This window comes from Littorina saxatilis, linkage group LG10 (assembly GCF_037325665.1).
Source record: "Littorina saxatilis isolate snail1 linkage group LG10, US_GU_Lsax_2.0, whole genome shotgun sequence".
NCBI classification, from domain to species: domain Eukaryota; kingdom Metazoa; phylum Mollusca; class Gastropoda; order Littorinimorpha; family Littorinidae; genus Littorina; species Littorina saxatilis.
In genome coordinates this window covers 138,646-163,430 of record NC_090254.1, presented here as the reverse complement: position 1 = coordinate 163,430, position 24,785 = coordinate 138,646, and the positions used below count along the sequence as shown (strand labels likewise).

The 24,785-nt window shown below is 44.5% G+C and overlaps 1 protein-coding gene and 1 long non-coding RNA gene across 3 annotated transcripts in view; one reads left to right on the top strand and one right to left on the bottom strand.

Moving 5' to 3' along the window:
- LOC138977915 (uncharacterized) overlaps positions 1 to 24,785 on the top strand; it is a 92,196-nt gene that overhangs the window by 10,244 nt on the left and 57,167 nt on the right. The window lies entirely within an intron of this gene.
- LOC138977913 (succinate dehydrogenase [ubiquinone] iron-sulfur subunit, mitochondrial-like) overlaps positions 1 to 24,785 on the bottom strand; it is a 65,048-nt gene that overhangs the window by 3,567 nt on the left and 36,696 nt on the right. For both annotated transcript variants that reach the window (XM_070350518.1, XM_070350519.1), the window contains exons 6-7: positions 15,209 to 15,331; positions 7,360 to 7,584 (exon numbers count right to left, since the gene is read on the bottom strand). In XM_070350518.1, coding sequence (XP_070206619.1) covers positions 7,360 to 7,584; positions 15,209 to 15,331 — 348 coding nt within the window. The remainder of the gene's footprint in view (positions 1 to 7,359; positions 7,585 to 15,208; positions 15,332 to 24,785) is intronic.

The window sequence follows — 24,785 nt, the reverse complement described above, 5'->3', positions numbered from 1 at the left end:
AACAACATTACATAATTATATATACACAAATGGAACAAAGCTATCAAGCCATTCAAAAGTTGCAACATTTTAATTACAGTATTTCTGTGCTCAATCCTAACACTGCAGCAAATTTCTGTAAAGCTGAATGTCCCTTTCCATGTACCAACTTGGTCATACGCGGATTATTTAAAATGCAACTTTACCACCCGAAGCGTTGCAAACACCGGGAGAAGAGTAAACAACTGCAGACTTGAATGGACACTCATATGCACTCCAGATGCAGGGCCTGTGCAAATCCTTGGGCTGATGCATCACCTTCTTTCATAATCAGACTGCTATCAGACAAGCATTCAGTACAGGATATAAACCTTTCAGCAATAGATTGAGCTGATCAATGTTGACAAAAGCCCAACACATGTCAGCGGAGTGACGTTGCACAGTACCAGTATCCATATCTGCTTGTGATGGGTCAGAAGATGGCAAAGTATCTGTATCTTCTTATGGTTGGTCAGAAGATGGCAAAGCTGATGTTTCTGCTGTGGAAGAGGGTAGTTCCGGTTTAGCAAAGTTTTCCATCAGGTCAATCTTTCTCCTCGCTGCCACCACAGGAGGACTGGCTCTCCCCTTGCTCCAACCTAATAAATACACAAACACTGATTTAATATTTGATACAACTGTCCATGGTTTTTGTTTGTAATAAGCTGCAAATTTTAAGACTCAATATAAACGTCAACAAGTGCTTGTACTTTATTTTGCAAATGACCATGTTACATGGGGTGTACCTCAACTTTTTGGCTAGGCTGGTAAATCAGAAATCCCAATCAGCCCCCAACCACTGAACCAGGCGGGTTTTCTTACAACCACCTCAGCGGCTCGTACCCACATATGTCGGTTGACGAACACACACACACACACAAAAGACATTCATTAATTGGCCCCTATCACAAAATGTACATGTCAAGTTTACTATGGGATTTGAGTAACCACACAATCACATACACACAGGAACTAATACTGAAACTAGCTGAATTATTTTCTTTCTTTCTTTCTTTCTTTTCATATTTTTCTTTTAAAATTAATTTATTTCATCACACTTGCTATGTATTTGCTTGTTTCTTGTCTGTTGTCTGTTTTGTGTGTGTGTGTGTGTGTGTGTGTGTTCTGTGTGTGTGTATACATTTTCAGATTTCCTAAACCTAGCACTGTTTGCAGGTGATCTTTATGCTTTTGATTCATGAGTTGCATCCCCAGTCCTTTAGTTTAACTCTTTTTTTTTCTTTGGTGAAGTAAATTGGATCTATTTTTTTTATTCCTTAGTTAATGGAAAAGATTTGACAACAATATTGCTGTCAATGATAGGTTGGTCAGCCATGCTGGTGTAAACCAATCCTTTAGAATTAGAGAACGCTCTCTAGTAGGGTACTTATTTTCCTACGGTCAATGACCAGAAACAGAAACTGTGTCAGTCGTACATCGCTCAGATGCTGCTTCTCAGTTTGACCCCAGACAAAGAATACTGATGACATGTTACACCATAGTAAGCTCTCAAGGACTGGCCAGCGAAGAACAATAAAATAGGGGTTGTGAAGACGATATCACAGAGATGATCGAGGGAGGGAGGGGGGGGAGGGGGGGGTGTGCGGCGGCGGCATGGTCAGTAAATTGGATCAAGAAACCCGCAAAATACTTCAGACACAAACTGTTTATCATTTACCTGCAAACCCTAACACATTCTTACAACAACAACAACATAACGATGTGCAATAAATCACGTTGTCAAACAAACAAGATCGAAAAGAGAAAGAAGCAAAACCCACCTCGTCGAGTCAAGAATCTTAGAATGTCGTCTGCTCAAATACGATCATGTTGGTTCATTTCGGAGTGTTGTTACTTCCTTCTACTGTTCGCTGCTGCTGGTTCATCTTTCTCTGATATTTCTTGCCACTATGCCGAACATTTCCAATGTTAGGGTTGTTCTCCGCAGCTCAAAACTTTGAAAAATGCTGCTGAATCGGTGAAAACGTCATGGATTTGTTGACACCGGGGGACTGATAAGTTGTCTACTGCGCTTGCGCCAAATGCCTTTGACCTACATATATTTGCATATATTAATTCCGGGGTTTCGGTTGGAACGGATTCTCTCTCTTTGTGCCTATGTCAACGGAAATTCCCCAACGGTGATGACGTCATCTTGAAGAACGGAAATTTCCACACAGTTTGAACAGCGAAGGGTCATGTCATGTGCGCACATTTACCAGCACGGAGTATCCAAAGTTGACCATTTTTTCGATTTTTTTGATAAAACACAGACAAAAACAACAAAACATCGGTTTGAAAATGGGTTTATTTACATGAATACATGTCTAAAATGACAAAAGCAGATTATTGAATGCATTCCAGGATGTTCAAAGGTGTGAAAAATGCAACAACCCCAAAAAGGTGTATGAGACCAAAAATAACTCATTTTGCCTACCCGGTCTGCCCTTAAGGCCCAAGTACATTACATCAAACACTACTTCGATTAAATTGCCATTGTACGTAAACAGTGGTTTATTTCTAATTTTACCTCTGGAAAAAACTATAACTTTCGTTTTGTTTACATTAATATTTAGACGCCATTTTAAACAGTATTCGTGCATTTTGTTTAAACATTCTTGCAGGTTTTTTTCCGACTCTGAGCAGATCACAGTATCATCCGCATACAGTAATAAAAACATTTGAAACAAAGCATTTACATCCGTATCATCCATTCCAGCCACAATAGCCTCTCTTGACATAGATTGTAAACCATTACTGTTTTCCAACACAAAAGGCTTTAGATCATTTAAAAATATAGCAAAAACAGCGGTGACAAGTTTTCCCCTTGTCTAACTCCACACAAACTGGGAAAATATCCAGAACACTCACTATTAACTTTAACACAAGATTTGGCATTTTCATACAAATTTCTTACAGTTTTTAAAAACTTTCCATTAACATCAGAACTAACTAATTTCTCCCATAAAAATGCACGGCGAACTTTATCAAACGCTTTTTCATAGTCTACAAATGCACAAAACAGTCGCTTCTTTTTGTTGAGAAAAAAATTTAATATACAATGCAAAGTAAAAACATGGTCTAGTGTTGAAAAACCTGTGCGGAAACCTGTTTGTTCTTGACCTAATTTGTTATTACTCTCCAAAAAGTTTGATAACCTATCATTTAAAATTGCACTGAAAAGTTTTCCGAAGCAGCTGAGTATAGTAATTCCTCTATAATTTGTGGGGTCAGCTTGAGAGCCTTTATTTTTGTACAGTGGAATAATTTCACCTACGGCCCATTGTGTTGGAACCTTTCCTGACTGCAAAACAACATTAAACAACAGTACATAAATATCAATCATTCGATCATGTGACGCTTTTAAATACTCATTAATTATTTTATCCTGACCGCATGCCTTATTGTTTTTTAGCTTGTCTATACATTTGATAACTTCCTCCTTTGTAAAAGGCGCATTAAGAAATTCATTACTTGCTTCATTTAAATGTTCATTACTATCATCCATTTCATTTTCATCACACTCTTGTAGTTTAGTGAAATGTTCGAAAAACTCAGAACAAGTTGGATAGTTAGTTTTGGAATTATTCTTTTTATTTTTATTTAGAAGATTCCAGTATGCTTTCGGGTCAGTACTTCTTAACTTTCTCAAAGTTTTAACGAACTCATTATGATACGACTTGCATTCCTTTTTTATTGTCTTTTTGTATTCTTTAAAAGCACTCTTTTTTTCATCTTCATTGAACACATTTTTAAACCGTCTTGCTTTGTTTTTCGCATGTAAAAATATTTTTCTTTTCTCTTTGCAAATTGCACTAAACCATGGTTGTTGTAGTTTAAATTTCTTTGAACGTGGCTTTTTCATAAATTTTTGTTTTTTAATTACACCGATTTTCTCAGCAGAACAATTTAAAATATCACAAATCTTATTAGTAACACTATCAACGTCATCTGTTGTCGTACTCTCACTTGTAGCTAGCATATTTTGTAATTTAGTTTCAACAGTATACATATCATCCTCATTCAGATTAACTACAAAAGCTAACTTGGTCCCATTGTTATTGTCCCATTTTGGTTTTGTGTACTTGTTATCCTTTTCTCTACCTTTAGACAGCAGATCTTCATTTTTGTTTTTTTTCACAACTTCTGCTAGGCGTACTTCATTATGTTTTAATAAATGCAAAACAACAGGACAGTGTACATCAGAATACATTTCACAAAATTCCATCACAGAAAAATAATTAACTTTCGAGAACAAATCTTTTGACATAATGCAATAATCAACAACGCTCTTATCCTTACATGTGCATTTACCAACCCCTGTATCATCGCCAACTCTACCATTAGCAATAACTAAGCCAGTCATTTTACAAAAATCAATCAATTTAAAACCAAGGTTATTGGTATTATTATCCTGTGAGGCCCGCTCACCTATTAGAGTACCAACCTCATCAGAGTCAAACAAGTCATTATCAACAAAACCTTCTGAATGCTGATCATCTTCATGCAACATTTCACTCAGATGACCAGTGCGGGAATTTAAGTCTCCTAACAGACAAACATAATCATTATCTAACCCAAACTGCATGTACACCTCTTCTAGTTCAGCATAAACATCTTTGTTATGGTAAGGTGACCCTTCAGGGGGAATATATAAAGCACAGAAAAAGGTGTCACGTCCAAGTATTTTCTTATCTAACTTAAAAAATAACGCATTCTCACACATTTCTACATCCAAAAATGTATACCATATTTTCATCTCTTCTTTTATCTTATGTGACAGCTTTTTTTCTTCAAAAATAGTTATATTATTAGCAAACACTTCCCGTAATAAAACTAATACACCGCCTGATTTTCTGCGAAATGTTCCTCTATTCTTATAGAATGCTATATAACCTGGAATGTTAATCTCATCAATATCATCAAGTTTGCTCTCGCTAAAACAAATAATGTCATATTTGGCAATAAATTTCACAAATTCAGGAAATTTTAGCTTTGAAGTGATTCCACAGACATTAAGCGCTAAGCAGGAGAGTATATCAGGATTATCCTCAATACTATATTCAGAACCAAAGGAATCTCCAATCTCACTATCAACATTATATACATCTATTTTAACAGTAGATTTGTTACGTACATTCTCAACATCTAACGAGTCAAAATGAACATCAACATCTGACATTACAACAACATTATCCATTTCATGCGCATTGCCAACATCCAGAGAGTCATGCAGAATATCAACATCAGAAACATTTGCATACACATCAACAACATCAACATCATCAGTATCACCACAGTCTTTCACCACTCTGTCTTCACCTCCCTCTTCACCACCATCATCACCCCAGACATTCACTATATCTTCATCACCACAGTCATTCACACTGTCTTCACCCCTCTCATCACCACCATCACCACCACAGTCATTCACTCTATCTTCACCCCTCTCATCACCACCATCACCACCACAGTCATTCACTCTGTTTTCACCCCTCTCATCACCACCATCACCACCACAGTCATTCCCTCTATCTTCACCTCTCTCAACACCACCATCACCACCACATTCATTCACTCTATCTTCACCTCTCTCATCACCACTATCATTACCACAGTCAGTCACTCTGTCTTCACCTCTCTCATCTCAAACACACAAATTTGCACATTAAACATGGTAACAAATGCCAAGCTGTAGTCCGATAATTCGCGCGCCCATTGAAACAAAGACTCAGCGATGTCCGGTCACTGTGTTAAGGAAAATACGGATCGGATCGCCGGCACAATATTTTTTTATTTTTTTTATTTTTTTATTTTTTTAATTTTCAAAATAAGGAATTCCTTTTTTGACCAATTTCATTTGGCGGATTTCCGCCCTGAGGCGGAAGAGTTTCACCCATGCATTTGACATTGTTTGGGTAAATTTTCAGCATAGCAAATGTTTTTTTTAAGTAAAGCATTTTCTAAAATGTATTCAGAAATCTCCATTTTTGCCAGCTTGCACAAGAATAGACATTTTCTATTGTTTCATGAGAATGCAGGAACATAAAATGCCCATTAAAGAGTATCTGCTGTGCAACTTTTCAGTGTAGATGAGGTTTAATGATCAATGTTGTGACTGCTACATGACTGACAAAAAAGAGGGAACTGTTGCATGCTTGTGATTATCTATGACTGAATTTGAATGTTGCATGTGGTTAAAAAATATTGGAACAAAATGGCTCAGAAAAAGAAGTCGACAGCCTTCTATAAACATGATATACCCAGCAGCCCAAGCCCTTAACCCCTCACACACTAACCTGGCCTCTAGAACAATGCAGCAACACCAACATCATTCACACGGAGCCCCTAGAGCACCCACAGAGCCCACACAGAGCCCACAGAACACCCACACAGAGCCCACAGAACACCCGCACAGAGCCCATAGAGCACCCACACAGAGCCCACAGAACACCCACACAGAGCCCATAGAGCACCCACACAGAGCCCACAGAACACCCACACAGAGCCCACAGAACACCCACACAGAGCCCATTGAGCACCCACACAGAGTCCCCCACACGGCCCATAGAGCACCCACACATGGCCCTTAGAGCACCCACACGTGGCCCATAGAGCACCCACATGGTCCATAGAGCACCCACACATCACCCATAGAGCACACCCACAGAGCCCATAGAGCACCCACACAGAGCCCCCCACACGGCCCAAAGAGCACCCACACATCGCACTTAGAGCACCCACACGTGGCCCATAGAGCACCCACACAGAGACCATAGAGCACCCGCACATGGCCCATAGAACACCCACACAGAGCCCTGAGAGCACCCCCACATGGCCCATAGAGCACCCACAGAGCCCATATAGCACCCACACAAGGCCCAGAGCACCCACACAGAGACCATAGAGCACCCGCACATGGCCCATACAGCACCCACACAGCCCATAGAGCACCCACACAGAGCCCCTACAGCACCCACACAGAGCCCCTACAGCAACCACACATGGCCCATAGAGCACCCACACATGGCCCATAGAGCACCCACACAGAGCCCTTACCGCACCCACACAGAGCCCCTACAGCACCCACACAGAGCCCCTACAGCACCCACACAGAGGCCATAGAGCTGTGAACCCTTTCTCCATCATGGCCCATAGAGCACCCACACAACACTGTGCACTGACCTTGGGACATAGAGCACCCGCACAACACTGTGCACTGACCTTGGGAAATAGAGCACCCACACAACACTGTGCACTGACCTTGGGACATAGAGCACCCGCACAACACTGTGCACTGACCTTGGGAAATAGAGCACCCACACAACACTGTGCACTGACCTTGGGACAAGTCTTGGTGCAGTTCATGATGGTGTGACAGCGATACACAGTGAACCCGTCTTCCATCATAGCCAGGCGCTCGTCGGTGTACTCGTCACGTGAGTCGATCATCCAGCGGTACGCCTGCATTAGGACAGCAGGGCCGAGGTACTTGTCCGAGTTCCACCAGTAGCTGGGGCATGACGTGGAGCAACACGCACACAGAATGCACTCGTACAGGCCGTCCTGAAACACACAGTACTCATGTACTAAACACACAGTAGGTGTTAGTGGCAACACACACAATAATACAGGCACATAGGTTTTTCTGGTGCAGCCCATCTTGCAGAGACAAAAACACAGGATGAAAATAAATTGGTGGAAACAAACACCGTGATTTTGTAGCAAGCATGTGATGGGTGGAAACAAACACCCTGATTTTGTAGCAAGCATGTGATGGGTGGAAACAAACACCCTGATTTTGTAGCAAGCATGTGATGGGTGGAAACAAACACCCTGATTTTGTAGCAAGCATGTGATGGGTGGAAACAAACACCCTGATTTTGTAGCAAGCATGTGATGGGTGGAAACAAACACCCTGATTTTGTAGCAAGCATGTGATGGGTGGAAACAAACACCCTGATTTTGTAGCAAGCATGTGATGGGCGGAAACAAACACCCTGATTTTGTAGCAAGCATGTGCATGGGTGGAAACAAACACCCTGATTTTGTAGCAAGCATGTGATGGGTGGAAACAAACACCCTGATTTTGTAGCAAGCATGTGATGGGTGGAAACAAACACCCTGATTTTGTAGCAAGCATGTGATGGGTGGAAACAAACACCGTGATTTTGTAGCAAGCATGTGATGGGTGGAAACAAACACCCTGATTTTGTAGCAAGCATGTGATGGGTGGAAACAAACACCGTGATTTTGTAGCAAGCATGTGATGGGTGGAAACAAACACCCTGATTTTGTAGCAAGCATGTGATGGGTGGAAACAAACACCCTGATTTTGTAGCAAGCATGTGATGGGTGGAAACAAACACCCTGATTTTGTAGCAAGCATGTGATGGGTGGAAACAAACACCCTGATTTTGTAGCAAGCATGTGATGGGTGGAAACAAACACCGTGATTTTGTAGCAAGCATGTGATGGGTGGAAACAAACACCCTGATTTTGTAGCAAGCATGTGATGGGTGGAAACAAACACCCTGATTTTGTAGCAAGCATGTGATGGGTGGAAACAAACACCCTGATTTTGTAGCAAGCATGTGATGGGTGGAAACAAACACCCTGATTTTGTAGCAAGCATGTGATGGGTGGAAACAAACACCCTGATTTTGTAGCAAGCATGTGATGGGTGGAAACAAACACCCTGATTTTGTAGCAAGCATGTGATGGGTGGAAACAAACACCGTGATTTTGTAGCAAGCATGTGATGGGTGGAAACAAACACCCTGATTTTGTAGCAAGCATGTGATGGGTGGAAACAAACACCGTGATTTTGTAGCAAGCATGTGATGGGTGGAAACAAACACCCTGATTTTGTAGCAAGCATGTGATGGGTGGAAACAAACACCCTGATTTTGTAGCAAGCATGTGATGGGTGGAAACAAACACCCTGATTTTGTAGCAAGCATGTGATGGGTGGAAACAAACACCCTGATTTTGTAGCAAGCATGTGATGGGTGGAAACAAACACCCTGATTTTGTAGCAAGCATGTGATGGGCGGAAACAAACACCCTGATTTTGTAGCAAGCATGTGCATGGGTGGAAACAAACACCCTGATTTTGTAGCAAGCATGTGATGGGTGGAAACAAACACCCTGATTTTGTAGCAAGCATGTGCATGGGTGGAAACAAACACCCTGATTTTGTAGCAAGCATGTGCATGGGTGGAAACAAACACCCTGATTTTGTAGCAAGCATGTGATGGGTGGAAACAAACACCCTGATTTTGTAGCAAGCATGTGATGGGTGGAAACAAACACCCTGATTTTGTAGCAAGCATGTGCATGGGTGGAAACAAACACCCTGATTTTGTAGCAAGCATGTGCATGGGTGGAAACAAACACCCTGATTATGTAGCAAGCATGTGCATGGGTGGAAACAAACACCCTGATTTTGTAGCAAGCATGTGCATGGGTGGGAGCCCAAAATGTTGCCAGGACTGAACATTTTGGAAGGCCGGTGATCAGGGGCCGCTAAGGCTCCGGCGGGGTGCAGGGGCAGCGCCCTTGCTGGGGGGTCTAGGGGGGCAGTGCCCCTCGATCCGAAAATGAATTTTAGCATTATAGGGAGGGTTTAGGTGGCCTCACCTGACTCTAAATCTTAGAACAAACAAGCTTTTTAGAGATGCATAATATTAATATATAAATTTTTTAAACTTGAAGGTATTTGTAACCGACCAGCTGAAAATGAATATTAGCAATTCAAGAGGGGCTATTTGAGCCTCTCCCGGCTTTAAAACTGAAAACAGCAAACAAAATTTTAACAAGAAGGGCAAAGCCCATACGACTCACATGCTTGACCTTGACCTTTACATGACCTTGACGAAGGTCAAATAACTAAACCTAGCAATGACATCATACACTAAGAACTGCTTTACACATTTTTCCTACCAAAATACATGTGACCTTGACCCGGTCATGCAACACAAAGCTGTTAATTCAAGACATAGGAAGTACAATGGTGCTTATTGGCTCTTTCTACCATGAGATATGGTCACTTTTAGTGGTTCACTACCTTATTTTGGTCACATTTCATAAGGGTCAAAGTGACCTTGACCTTGATCATATGTGACCAAATGTGTCTCATGATGAAAGCATAACATGTGCCCCACATACTTTTTAAGTTTGAAACAGTTATCTTCCATAGTTCAGGGTCAAGGTCACTTCAAAATATGTATACAATCCAACTTTGAAGAGCTCCTGTGACCTTGACCTTGAAGCAAGGTAAACCAAACTGGTATCAAAAGATGGGGCTTACTTTGCCCTATATATCATATATAGGTGAGGTATTCAATCTCAAAAACTTCAGAGAAAATTGGAAAAATGGGAAAAATAGCTGTTTCTTAGACAACATTTATGGCCCCTGCGACCTTGACCTTGAAGCAAGGTCAAGATGCTATGTATGTTTTTTGGGGCCTTGTCATCATACACCATCTTGCCAAATTTGGTACTGATAGACTGAATAGTGTCCAAGAAATATCCAACGTTAAAGTTTTCCGGACGGACGGACGTCCGGACGGACGGACGGACGACTCGGGTGAGTACATAGACTCACTTTTGCTTGCATGTGAGTCAAAAATGGGGGGGGGATGAATGCACAAAATAAAAAACCTCTACACTTGAAGATGTGTGGCAGTATCACTCTTGTTAGGGGGTCTACAAAAACAAGTGGTAAACAAATTTCAGAAAGGGTTTTGGAAGCCTCTCCTCGCTCAAACAACACTTAAAATTGGAGCTGAAACAAATCTTGTAAACTTGAAGGTATTTCGTCACCTACTTTTGTCTTTGATTCAAAAATGTTTACCGCATAAAAGAAATATTGCCATGCTAACAAAAAGTGAGGCAAACAGGAAATATCAGTCACCTCCCTTGCATTACACATTTTTACTTGTAGCTTATGATTTTATCATTGCAGGTGGTATATTCTCAAATAATGTTTGAACCATAGCTTGAACCAAATGAGAAACAAGTTTCAAGTCAGTTTGTTTCAATTAAACACCTTCTAAAGGGCTAACTGTTCAGGTTAAAAAAAGAAGGTTTAGACAAAAACAGAAACCCCCGGAGTTATATCTCTTGCTAATGCTATACACAGATGCTGCTTTTCAATTCATCATTTCAGGAGTTCTATTCTAAAATGATTGTTAAATCACAGCTTGAATTAAAAGAGAAATATGTTTCAATTAAGTTTGTCTCACTTGCTAACTTTCTTAAGGACTCAATGTATCAGAAGCTAAATACCACTGGTTCATAGATCAGGAATGCAAGTTTTCTCTACCACACCACTGAAGGTCTCTGAATACCTGAAAGAAGGGTATATAAAGATGTGGGTGAACAAAGTTTCCAAATAGATAGCAACTAAGATGCCACATTCCCCAAAATGACATGAAATTGATGCCCCCTACATGTCACTAAAACCTCATTGAAATCCATCTGTGACATGGTGAAAGGTGGCTGGCCTGGCACAACCAAATGGGTCACACAAACCATCTGTGACATGGTGAAAGGTGGCTGGCCTGGCACAACCAAATGGGTCACACAAACCATCTGTGACATGGTGAAAGGTGGCTGACCTGGCACAACCACAGTCTGTGACATGGTGAAAGGTGGCTGACCTGGCACAACCACAGTCTGTGACATGGTGAAAGGTGGCTGACCTGGCACAACCACAGTCTGTGACATGGTGAAAGGTGGCTGACCTGGCACAACCACATGGGTCACACAAACCTTAATGAAATCAGTCTGTGACATGGTGAAAGGTGGCTGACCTGGCACAACCACATGGGTCACAAAAACCTTAATGAAGTCAGTCTGTGACATGGTGAAAGGTGGCTGACCTGGCACAACCACAGTCTGTGACATGGTGAAAGGTGGCTGACCTGGCACAACCACAGTCTGTGACATGGTGAAAGGTGGCTGACCTGGCACAACCACATGGGTCACACAAACCTTAATGAAGTCAGTCTGTGACATGGTGAAAGGTGGCTGACCTGGCACAACCACATGGGTCACAAAAACCTTAATGAAGTCAGTCTGTGACATGGTGAAAGGTGGCTGACCTGGCACAACCACATGGGTCACACAAACCTTAATGAAATCAGTCTGTGACATGGTGAAAGGTGGCTGACCTGGCACAACCACATGGGTCACACAAACCTTAATGAAGTCAGTCTGTGACATGGTGAAAGGTGGCTGACCTGGCACAACCACATGGGTCACACAAACCTTAATGAAATCAGTCTGTGACATGGTGAAAGGTGGCTGACCTGGCACAACCACAGTCTGTGACATGGTGAAAGGTGGCTGACCTGGCACAACCACATGGGTCACACAAACCTTAATGAAATCAGTCTGTGACATGGTGAAAGGTGGCTGACCTGGCACAACCAAATGGGTCACACAAACCATCTGTGACATGGTGAAAGGTGGCTGACCTGGCACAACCACATGGGTCACACAAACCTTAATAAAGTCAGTCTGTGACATGGTGAAAGGTGGCTGACCTGGCACAACCACATGGGTCACAAAAACCTTAATGAAGTCAGTCTGTGACATGGTGAAAGGTGGCTGACCTGGCACAACCACAGTCTGTGACATGGTGAAAGGTGGCTGACCTGGCACAACCACATGGGTCACACAAACCTTAATGAAATCAGTCTGTGACATGGTGAAAGGTGGCTGACCTGGCACAACCACATGGGTCACACAAACCTTAATGAAGTCAGTCTGTGACATGGTGAAAGGTGGCTGACCTGGCACAACCACATGGGTCACACAAACCTTAATGAAATCAGTCTGTGACATGGTGAAAGGTGGCTGACCTGGCACAACCACATGGGTCACACAAACCTTAATGAAGTCAGTCTGTGACATGGTGAAAGGTGGCTGACCTGGCACAACCACATGGGTCACAAAAACCTTAATGAAATCAGTCTGTGACATGGTGAAAGGTGGCTGACCTGGCACAACCACATGGGTCACACAAACCTTAATGAAATCAGACTGTGACATGGTGAAAGGTGGCTGACCTGGCACAACCACAGTCTGTGACATGGTGAAAGGTGGCTGACCTGGCACAACCACATGGGTCACACAAACCTTAATGAAATCCATCTGTGACATGGTGAAAGGTGGCTGGCCTGGCACAACCAAATGGGTCACACAAACCATCTGTGACATGGTGAAAGGTGGCTGACCTGGCACAACCACAGTCTGTGACATGGTGAAAGGTGGCTGACCTGGCACAACCACATGGGTCACACAAACCTTAATGAAATCAGTCTGTGACATGGTGAAAGGTGGCTGACCTGGCACAACCACATGGGTCACACAAACCTTAATGAAGTCAGTCTGTGACATGGTGAAAGGTGGCTGACCTGGCACAACCACAGTCTGTGACATGGTGAAAGGTGGCTGACCTGGCACAACCACAGTCTGTGACATGGTGAAAGGCGGCTGACCTGGCACAACCACATGGGTCACACAAACCTTAATGAAATCAGTCTGTGACATGGTGAAAGGTGGCTGACCTGGCACAACCACAGTCTGTGACATGGTGAAAGGTGGCTGACCTGGCACAACCACATGGGTCACAAAAACCTTAATGAAGTCAGTCTGTGACATGGTGAAAGGTGGCTGACCTGGCACAACCACATGGGTCACAAAAACCTTAATGAAGTCAGTCTGTGACATGGTGAAAGGTGGCTGACCTGGCACAACCAAATGGGTCACACAAACCTTAACTCTTACCAGTTCGCCCCCCCCCTGTAGTTTTCCACTGATCAATTATCTAATTATTAAAATGTTTTGTGTTATTTTACATTGGATGGGTCGGACAGTGGATAAACTCATATGTTAGACACACTTTATGACAGAAACAAGCTGGGTTTTTGTTATAAGTTAGTTATAGGAATGCATCATTAGGCACACAAAAAAAAAGTCTGTTAACGGTAACATAGGCCAATAAAATAGGGTCGGTAGGTCGGGACTTTCCCCCCCCACCCCCCCCCCCCCAAACATATTTTATAAGTTATTTTGCCAAAAAAACAAAGACCTTTTTTATTTTTTTTCAAACAACCACATTTTTAAATTATTTTGCCAATTTTTTTTTTCCCAAAATGCCAAAAACAAGAATAGGGTCGCGGGAAAAAATAGGGTCGGTCGGGATACCGTAAACAGACTATTTTTTGTGTGTGCCTTAGGCATGCGTATGTCATGAAACGTCCAACTTTGAAATTTGGATGGGGGTATTCAGGTGACAATAACTTTTTTGTTTATCAACAAAACTCTATAAAACTTTGCTATGTTATGTAAAAAGAATGCCCAAACAGACTAGTTAGCAGCATATCTAAAATAAACTGAACACAAAAAAAATGTCTTCTTTGTGTTTGTCACGTGTTCCAAAAAATGGGCGTACAAATTTCAACAAAAATCATGTTGTCACCCCCATAACATGTTTTACCTTTAAAGATAGCACAATTCTCTTTGCAAATATGAAAAGCTTATTCATTTTCCTTTCATTTGATATATAACTTTCTATATTTCATTTAGAATATGACCCCAGATAGCCACTCCGCAAGTAGGCACCAACAGCACTGTAAAATATGCCCTAAAACCCCCGAACTGGTAAGAGTTAATAAAGTCAGTCTGTGACATGGTGAAAGGTGGCTGACCTGGCACAACCACAGTCTGTGACATGGTGAAAGGTGGCTGACCTGGCACAACCACATGGGTCACACAAACCTTAATGAAATCAGTCTGTGACATGGTGAAAGGTGGCTGACCTGGCACAACCACAGTCTGTGACATGGTGAAAGGTGGCTGACCTGGCACAACCACAGTCTGTGACATGGTGAAAGGTGGCTGACCTGGCACAACCAAATGGGTCACACAAACCCAGTGTCAACAACAGTTGCCAGGGATTAACAAAAAAAGGTATATACATTTTTTTTTTTTTTAAAGTTGCCTAATTGTTCCTGGGATGGAAATCCGTCTAGCACGGAAGAAATCCCACCCCTGCATGTGGCCAAAAGCATGAATCTTTCTGTGCAGGTATTTCCTCGTGGTTTGCCTCATCTAGCTCTAACTCTCTCTCACACTCGCACACACAGACACACACACTGAAGACACACACACTGACCAGCTTGGCTCTATCCTCCACGGTCTGCAGGTATTGCTGGGAACCGGGGGCGTGGTTTGCCTCGTCTCTCTTCTTCAGGTAGGGCTCGATGGAGCTGTACTGCGCGTAGAAGTTGCTCATGTCCTGCACGCATCACACAACACACGTCATCATACAACACAATCCACGTCAACACTCGCTCTATCTCACACCTTATATGCGAACTTCACCCATTCAATGATTCATATTCACTGATAATCATGATTTATGCAATCTGTTGAGGGAAAGAGACAGGTAATGACAGTGTGTTGAGGGAAAGTGACAGGTAATGACAGTGTGTGGAGGTAAAGTGACAGGTAATGACAGTGTGTTGAGGGAAAGAGACAGGTAATGACAGTGTGTGGAGGGAAAGAGACAGGTAATGACAGTGTGTGGAGGGAAAGAGACAGGTAATGACAGTGTGTGGAGGGAAAGAGACAGGTAATGACAGTGTGTTGAGGGAAAGAGACAGGTAATGACAGTGTGGAGGGAAAGAGACAGGTAATGACAGTGTGTGGAGGGAAAGTGACAGGTAATGACAGTGTGTTGAGGGAAAGAGACAGGTAATGACAGTGTGGAGGGAAAGAGACAGGTAATGACAGTGTGTGGAGGGAAAGAGACAGGTAATGACAGTGTGTGGAGGGAAAGAGACAGGTAATGACAGTGTGTGGAGGGAAAGTGACAGGTAATGACAGTGTGTTGAGGGAAAGAGACAGGTAATGACAGTGTGTGGTGGGAAAGAGACAGGTAATGACAGTGTGTGGAGGGAAAGAGACAGGTAATGACAGTGTGTGGAGGGAAAGAGACAGGTAATGACAGTGTGTGGAGGGAAAGAGACAGGTAATGACAGTGTGTTGAGGGAAAGAGACAGGTAATGACAGTGTGTGGTGGGAAAGAGACAGGTAATGACAGTGTGTGGAGGGAAAGAGACAGGTAATGACAGTGTGTTGAGGGAAAGAGACAGGTAATGACAGTGTGTGGAGGGAAAGAGACAGGTAATGACAGTGTGTGGAGGGAAAGAGACAGGTAATGACAGTGTGTTGAGGGAAAGAGACAGGTAATGACAGTGTGTGGAGGGAAAGAGACAGGTAATGACAGTGTGTGGAGGGAAAGAGACAGGTAATGACAGTGTGTGGAGGGAAAGAGACAAGTAATGACAGTGTGTGGAGGGAAAGAGACAGGTAATGACAGTGTGTGGTGGGAAAGAGACAGGTAATGACAGTGTGTGGTGGGAAAGAGACAGGTAATGACAGTGTGTGGAGGGAAAGAGACAGGTAATGACAGTGTGTGGAGGGAAAGAGACAGGTAATGACAGTGTGTGGAGGGAAAGAGACAGGTAATGACAGTGTGTGGAGGGAAAGAGACAGGTAATGACAGTGTGTGGAGGGAAAGAGACAGGTAATGACAGTGTGTGGTGGGAAAGAGACAGGTAATGACAGTGTGTGGAGGGAAAGAGACAGGTAATGACAGTGTGTGGAGGGAAAGAGACAGGTAATGACAGTGTGTGGAGGGAAAGAGACAGGTAATGACAGTGTGTGGAGGGAAAGAGACAGGTAATGACAGTGTGTGGAGGGAAAGAGACAGGTAATGACAGTGTGTGGTGGGAAAGAGACAGGTAATGACAGTGTGTGGAGGGAAAGAGACAGGTAATGACAGTGTGTGGAGGGAAAGAGACAGGTAATGACAGTGTGTGGAGGGAAAGAGACAGGTAATGACAGTGTGGAGGGAAAGAGACAGGTAATGACAGTGTGTGGAGGGAAAGAGACAGGTAATGACAGTGTGTGGAGGGAAAGAGACAGGTAATGACAGTGTGTGGAGGGAAAGAGACAGGTAATGACAGTGTGTGGTGGGAAAGAGACAGGTAATGACAGTGTGTGGAGGGAAAGAGACAGGTAATGACAGTGTGTGGAGGGAAAGAGACAGGTAATGACAGTGTGTGGAGGGAAAGAGACAGGTAATGACAGTGTGTGGAGGGAAAGAGACAGGTAATGACAGTGTGTGGAGGGAAAGAGACAGGTAATGACAGTGTGGAGGGAAAGAGACAGGTAATGACAGTGTGTGGTGGGAAAGAGACAGGTAATGACAGTGTGTGGAGGGAAAGAGACAGGTAATGACAGTGTGTGGAGGGAAAGAGACAGGTAATGACAGTGTGTGGAGGGAAAGAGACAGGTAATGACAGTGTGTGGAGGGAAAGAGACAGGTAATGACAGTGTGTGGAGGGAAAGAGACAGGTAATGACAGTGTGTGGTGGGAAAGAGACAGGTAATGACAGTGTGGAGGGAAAGAGACAGGTAATGACAGTGTGTGGAGGGAAAGAGACAGGTAATGACAGTGTGTGGAGGGAAAGAGACAGGTAATGACAGTGTGTGGAGGGAAAGAGACAGGTAATGACAGTGTGTGGAGGGAAAGAGACAGGTAATGACAGTGTGTGGAGGGAAAGAGACAGGTAATGACAGTGTGTGGTGGGAAAGAGACAGGTAATGACAGTGTGTGGAGGGAAAGAGACAGGTAATGACAGTGTGTGGAGGGAAAGAGACAGGTAATGACAGTGTGTGGAGGGAAAGAGACAGGTAATGACAGTGTGTGGAGGGAAAGAGACAGGTAATGACAGTGTGTGGAGGGAAAGAGACAGGTAATGACAGTGTGGTGGGAAAGAGACAGGTAATGACAGTGTGTGGAGGGAAAGAGACAGGTAATGACAGTGTGTGGAGGGAAAGAGACAGGTAATGACAGTGTGTGGAGGGAAAGAGACAGGTAATGACAGTGTGTGGAGGGAAAGAGACAGGTAATGACAGTGTGGAGGGAAAGAGACAGGTAATGACAGTGTGTGGAGGGAAAGAGACAGGTAATGACAGTGTGTGGTGGGAAAGAGACAGGTAATGACAGTGTGTGGAGGGAAAGAGACAAGTAATGACAGTGTGTGGAGGGAAAGAGACAGGTAATGACAGTGTGTGGAGGGAAAGAGACAGGTAATGACAGTGTGTGGTGGGAAAGAGACAGGTAATGACAGTGTGTGGTGGGAAAGAGACAGGTAATGACAGTGTGTGGTGGGAAAGAGACAGGTAATGACAGTGTGGAGGGAAAGAGACAGGTAATGACAGTGTGTGGAGGGAAAGAGACAGGTAATGACAGTGTGTGGAGGGAAAGAGACAGGTAATGACAGTGTGGTGGGAAAGAGACAGGTAATGACAGTGTGGAGGGAAAGAGACAGGTAATGACAGTGTGTGGAGGGAAAGAGACAGGTAATGACAGTGTGGAGGGAAAGAGACAGGTAATGACAGTGTGTGGAGGGAAAGAGACAGGTAATGACAGTGTGTGGAGGGAAAGAGACAGGTAATGACAGTGTGTGGAGGGAAAGAGACAGGTAATGACAGTGTGTGGAGGGAAAGAGACAGGTAATGACAGTGTGTGGAGGGAAAGAGACAGGTAATGACAGTGTGGAGGGAAAGAGACAGGTAATGACAGTGTGTGGAGGGAAAGAGACAGGTAATGACAGTGTGTGGAGGGAAAGAGACAGGTAATGACAGTGTGTGGAGGGAAAGAGACAGGTAATGACAGTGTGGAGGGAAAGAGACAGGTAATGACAGTGTGTGGAGGGAAAGAGACAGGTAATGACAGTGTGTGGTGGGAAAGAGACAGGTAATGACAGTGTGGAGGGAAAGAGACAGGTAATGACAGTGTGTGGTGGGAAAGAGACAGGTAATGACAGTGTGTGGAGGGAAAGAGACAGGTAATGACAGTGTGGAGGGAAAGAGACAGGTAATGACAGTGTGGAGGGAAAGAGACAGGTAATGACAGTGTGTGGAGGGAAAGAGACAGGTAATGACAGTGTGGAGGGAAAGAGACAGGTAATGACAGTGTGGAGGGAAAGAGACAGGTAATGACAGTGTGGAGGGAAAGAGACAGGTAATGACAGTGTGTGGAGGGAAAGAGACAGGTAATGACAGTGTGTGGAGGGAAAGAGACAGGTAATGACAGTGTGTGGAGGGAAAGAGACAGGTAATGACAGTGTGGAGGGAAAGAGACAGGTAATGACAGTGTGTGGAGGGAAAGAGACAGGTAATGACAGTGTGTGGAGGGAAAGAGACAGGTAATGACAGTGTGGAGGGAAAGAGACAGGTAATGACAGTGTGTGGAGGGAAAGAGACAGGTAATGACAGTGTGTGGAGGGAAAGAGACAGGTAATGACAGTGTGGAGGGAAAGAGACAGGTAATGACAGTGTGTGGAGGGAAAGAGACAGGTAATGACAGTGTGTGGAGGGAAAGAGACAGGTAATGACAGTGTGTGGAGGGAAAGAGACAGGTAATGACAGTGTGTGGTGGGAAAGAGACAGGTAATGACAGTGTGTGGAGGGAAAGAGACAGGTAATGACAGTGTGTGGAGGGAAAGAGACAGGTAATGACAGTGTGTGGAGGGAAAGAGACAGGTAATGACAGTGTGTGGAGGGAAAGAGACAGGTAATGACAGTGTGTGGAGGGAAAGAGACAGGTAATGACAGTGTGTGGAGGGAAAGAGACAGGTAATGACAGTGTGTGGAGGGAAAGAGACAGGTAATGACAGTGTGTGGAGGGAAAGAGACAGGTAATGACAGTGTGTGGAGGGAAAGAGACAGGTAATGACAGTGTGTGGAGGGAAAGAGACAGGTAATGACAGTGTGTGGAGGGAAAGAGACAGGTAATGACAGTGTGTGGAGGGAAAGAGACAGGTAATGACAGTGTGTGGAGGGAAAGAGACAGGTAATGACAGTGTGTGGAGGGAAAGAGACAGGTAATGACAGTGTGTGGAGGGAAAGAGACAGGTAATGACAGTGTGTGGAGGGAAAGAGACAGGTAATGACAGTGTGTGGAGGGAAAGAGACAGGTAATGACAGTGTGTGGAGGGAAAGAGACAGGTAATGACAGTGTGTGGAGGGAAAGAGACAGGTAATGACAGTGTGTGGAGGGAAAGAGACAGGTAATGACAGTGTGTGGAGGGAAAGAGACAGGTAATGACAGTGTGTGGAGGGAAAGAGACAGGTAATGACAGTGTGTGGAGGGAAAGAGACAGGTAATGACAGTGTGTGGAGGGAAAGAGACAGGTAATGACAGTGTGTGGAGGGAAAGAGACAGGTAATGACAGTGTGTGGAGGGAAAGAGACAGGTAATGACAGTGTGTGGAGGGAAAGAGACAGGTAATGACAGTGTGGAGGGAAAGAGACAGGTAATGACAGTGTGTGGAGGGAAAGAGACAGGTAATGACAGTGTGTGGAGGGAAAGAGACAGGTAATGACAGTGTGTGGAGGGAAAGAGACAGGTAATGACAGTGTGTGGAGGGAAAGAGACAGGTAATGACAGTGTGTGGAGGGAAAGAGACAGGTAATGACAGTGTGTGGAGGGAAAGAGACAGGTAATGACAGTGTGTGGAGGGAAAGAGACAGGTAATGACAGTGTGTGGAGGGAAAGAGACAGGTAATGACAGTGTGTGGAGGGAAAGAGACAGGTAATGACAGTGTGTGGTGGGAAAGAGACAGGTAATGACAGTGTGTGGAGGGAAAGAGACAGGTAATGACAGTGTGTGGAGGGAAAGAGACAGGTAATGACAGTGTGTGGAGGGAAAGAGACAGGTAATGACAGTGTGTGGAGGGAAAGAGACAGGTAATGACAGTGTGTGGAGGGAAAGAGACAGGTAATGACAGTGTGTGGAGGGAAAGAGACAGGTAATGACAGTGTGTGGAGGGAAAGAGACAGGTAATGACAGTGTGGAGGGAAAGAGACAGGTAATGACAGTGTGTGGAGGGAAAGAGACAGGTAATGACAGTGTGTGGAGGGAAAGAGACAGGTAATGACAGTGTGTGGAGGGAAAGAGACAGGTAATGACAGTGTGTGGAGGGAAAGAGACAGGTAATGACAGTGTGTGGAGGGAAAGAGACAGGTAATGACAGTGTGTGGAGGGAAAGAGACAGGTAATGACAGTGTGTGGAGGGAAAGAGACAGGTAATGACAGTGTGTGGAGGGAAAGAGACAGGTAATGACAGTGTGTGGAGGGAAAGAGACAGGTAATGACAGTGTGTGGAGGGAAAGAGACAGGTAATGACAGTGTGTGGAGGGAAAGAGACAGGTAATGACAGTGTGGAGGGAAAGAGACAGGTAATGACAGTGTGTGGAGGGAAAGAGACAGGTAATGACAGTGTGTGGAGGGAAAGAGACAGGTAATGACAGTGTGTGGAGGGAAAGAGACAGGTAATGACAGTGTGTGGAGGGAAAGAGACAGGTAATGACAGTGTGTGGAGGGAAAGAGACAGGTAATGACAGTGTGTGGAGGGAAAGAGACAGGTAATGACAGTGTGTGGAGGGAAAGAGACAGGTAATGACAGTGTGTGGAGGGAAAGAGACAGGTAATGACAGTGTGTGGAGGGAAAGAGACAGGTAATGACAGTGTGTGGAGGGAAAGAGACAGGTAATGACAGTGTGTGGAGGGAAAGAGACAGGTAATGACAGTGTGTGGAGGGAAAGAGACAGGTAATGACAGTGTGTGGAGGGAAAGAGACAGGTAATGACAGTGTGTGGAGGGAAAGAGACAGGTAATGACAGTGTGTGGAGGGAAAGAGACAGGTAATGACAGTGTGTGGAGGGAAAGAGACAGGTAATGACAGTGTGTGGAGGGAAAGAGACAGGTAATGACAGTGTGTGGTGGGAAAGAGACAGGTAATGACAGTGTGTGGAGGGAAAGAGACAGGTAATGACAGTGTGTGGAGGGAAAGAGACAGGTAATGACAGTGTGTGGAGGGAAAGAGACAGGTAATGACAGTGTGTGGAGGGAAAGAGACAGGTAATGACAGTGTGTGGAGGGAAAGAGACAGGTAATGACAGTGTGTGGAGGGAAAGAGACAGGTAATGACAGTGTGTGGAGGGAAAGAGACAGGTAATGACAGTGTGTGGAGGGAAAGAGACAGGTAATGACAGTGTGTGGAGGGAAAGAGACAGGTAATGACAGTGTGTGGAGGGAAAGAGACAGGTAATGACAGTGTGGAGGGAAAGAGACAGGTAATGACAGTGTGTGGAGGGAAAGAGACAGGTAATGACAGTGTGGAGGGAAAGAGACAGGTAATGACAGTGTGGAGGGAAAGAGACAGGTAATGACAGTGTGTGGAGGGAAAGAGACAGGTAATGACAGTGTGTGGAGGGAAAGAGACAGGTAATGACAGTGTGGAGGGAAAGAGACAGGTAATGACAGTGTGTGGAGGGAAAGAGACAGGTAATGACAGTGTGTGGAGGGAAAGAGACAGGTAATGACAGTGTGGAGGGAAAGAGACAGGTAATGACAGTGTGTGGAGGGAAAGAGACAGGTAATGACAGTGTGTGGAGGGAAAGAGACAGGTAATGACAGTGTGGAGGGAAAGAGACAGGTAATGACAGTGTGTGGAGGGAAAGAGACAGGTAATGACAGTGTGTGGAGGGAAAGAGACAGGTAATGACAGTGTGTGGAGGGAAAGAGACAGGTAATGACAGTGTGTGGAGGGAAAGAGACAGGTAATGACAGTGTGTGGAGGGAAAGAGACAGGTAATGACAGTGTGGAGGGAAAGAGACAGGTAATGACAGTGTGTGGAGGGAAAGAGACAGGTAATGACAGTGTGTGGAGGGAAAGAGACAGGTAATGACAGTGTGTGGTGGGAAAGAGACAGGTAATGACAGTGTGTGGAGGGAAAGAGACAGGTAATGACAGTGTGTGGAGGGAAAGAGACAGGTAATGACAGTGTGTGGAGGGAAAGAGACAGGTAATGACAGTGTGTGGAGGGAAAGAGACAGGTAATGACAGTGTGTGGAGGGAAAGAGACAGGTAATGACAGTGTGTGGAGAGAAAGAGACAGGTAATGACAGTGTGGAGGGAAAGAGACAGGTAATGACAGTGTGTGTAGGGAAAGAGACAGGTAATGACAGTGTGTGGAGGGAAAGAGACAGGTAATGACAGTGTGTGGAGGGAAAGAGACAGGTAATGACAGTGTGTGGAGGGAAAGAGACAGGTAATGACAGTGTGTGGAGGGAAAGAGACAGGTAATGACAGTGTGTGGAGGGAAAGAGACAGGTAATGACAGTGTGTGGAGGGAAAGAGACAGGTAATGACAGTGTGTGGAGGGAAAGAGACAGGTAATGACAGTGTGGAGGGAAAGAGACAGGTAATGACAGTGTGTGGAGGGAAAGAGACAGGTAATGACAGTGTGGAGGGAAAGAGACAGGTAATGACAGTGTGTGGAGGGAAAGAGACAGGTAATGACAGTGTGTGGAGGGAAAGAGACAGGTAATGACAGTGTGTGGAGGGAAAGAGACAGGTAATGACAGTGTGTGGAGGGAAAGAGACAGGTAATGACAGTGTGGAGGGAAAGAGACAGGTAATGACAGTGTGTGGAGGGAAAGAGACAGGTAATGACAGTGTGTGGAGGGAAAGAGACAGGTAATGACAGTGTGTGGAGGGAAAGAGACAGGTAATGACAGTGTGGAGGGAAAGAGACAGGTAATGACAGTGTGTGGAGGGAAAGAGACAGGTAATGACAGTGTGTGGAGGGAAAGAGACAGGTAATGACAGTGTGTGGAGGGAAAGAGACAGGTAATGACAGTGTGTGGAGGGAAAGAGACAGGTAATGACAGTGTGTGGAGGGAAAGAGACAGGTAATGACAGTGTGTGGAGGGAAAGAGACAGGTAATGACAGTGTGTGGAGGGAAAGAGACAGGTAATGACAGTGTGTGGAGGGAAAGAGACAGGTAATGACAGTGTGTGGAGGGAAAGAGACAGGTAATGACAGTGTGTGGAGGGAAAGAGACAGGTAATGACAGTGTGTGGAGGGAAAGAGACAGGTAATGACAGTGTGTGGAGGGAAAGAGACAGGTAATGACAGTGTGTGGAGGGAAAGAGACAGGTAATGACAGTGTGTGGAGGGAAAGAGACAGGTAATGACAGTGTGTGGAGGGAAAGAGACAGGTAATGACAGTGTGTGGAGGGAAAGAGACAGGTAATGACAGTGTGTGGAGGGAAAGAGACAGGTAATGACAGTGTGTGGAGGGAAAGAGACAGGTAATGACAGTGTGTGGAGGGAAAGAGACAGGTAATGACAGTGTGTGGAGGGAAAGAGACAGGTAATGACAGTGTGTGGAGGGAAAGAGACAGGTAATGACAGTGTGTGGAGGGAAAGAGACAGGTAATGACAGTGTGGAGGGAAAGAGACAGGTAATGACAGTGTGTGGAGGGAAAGAGACAGGTAATGACAGTGTGTGGAGGGAAAGAGACAGGTAATGACAGTGTGTGGAGGGAAAGAGACAGGTAATGACAGTGTGTGGAGGGAAAGAGACAGGTAATGACAGTGTGTGGAGGGAAAGAGACAGGTAATGACAGTGTGTGGAGGGAAAGAGACAGGTAATGACAGTGTGTGGAGGGAAAGAGACAGGTAATGACAGTGTGTGGAGGGAAAGAGACAGGTAATGACAGTGTGGAGGGAAAGAGACAGGTAATGACAGTGTGTGGAGGGAAAGAGACAGGTAATGACAGTGTGTGGAGGGAAAGAGACAGGTAATGACAGTGTGTGGAGG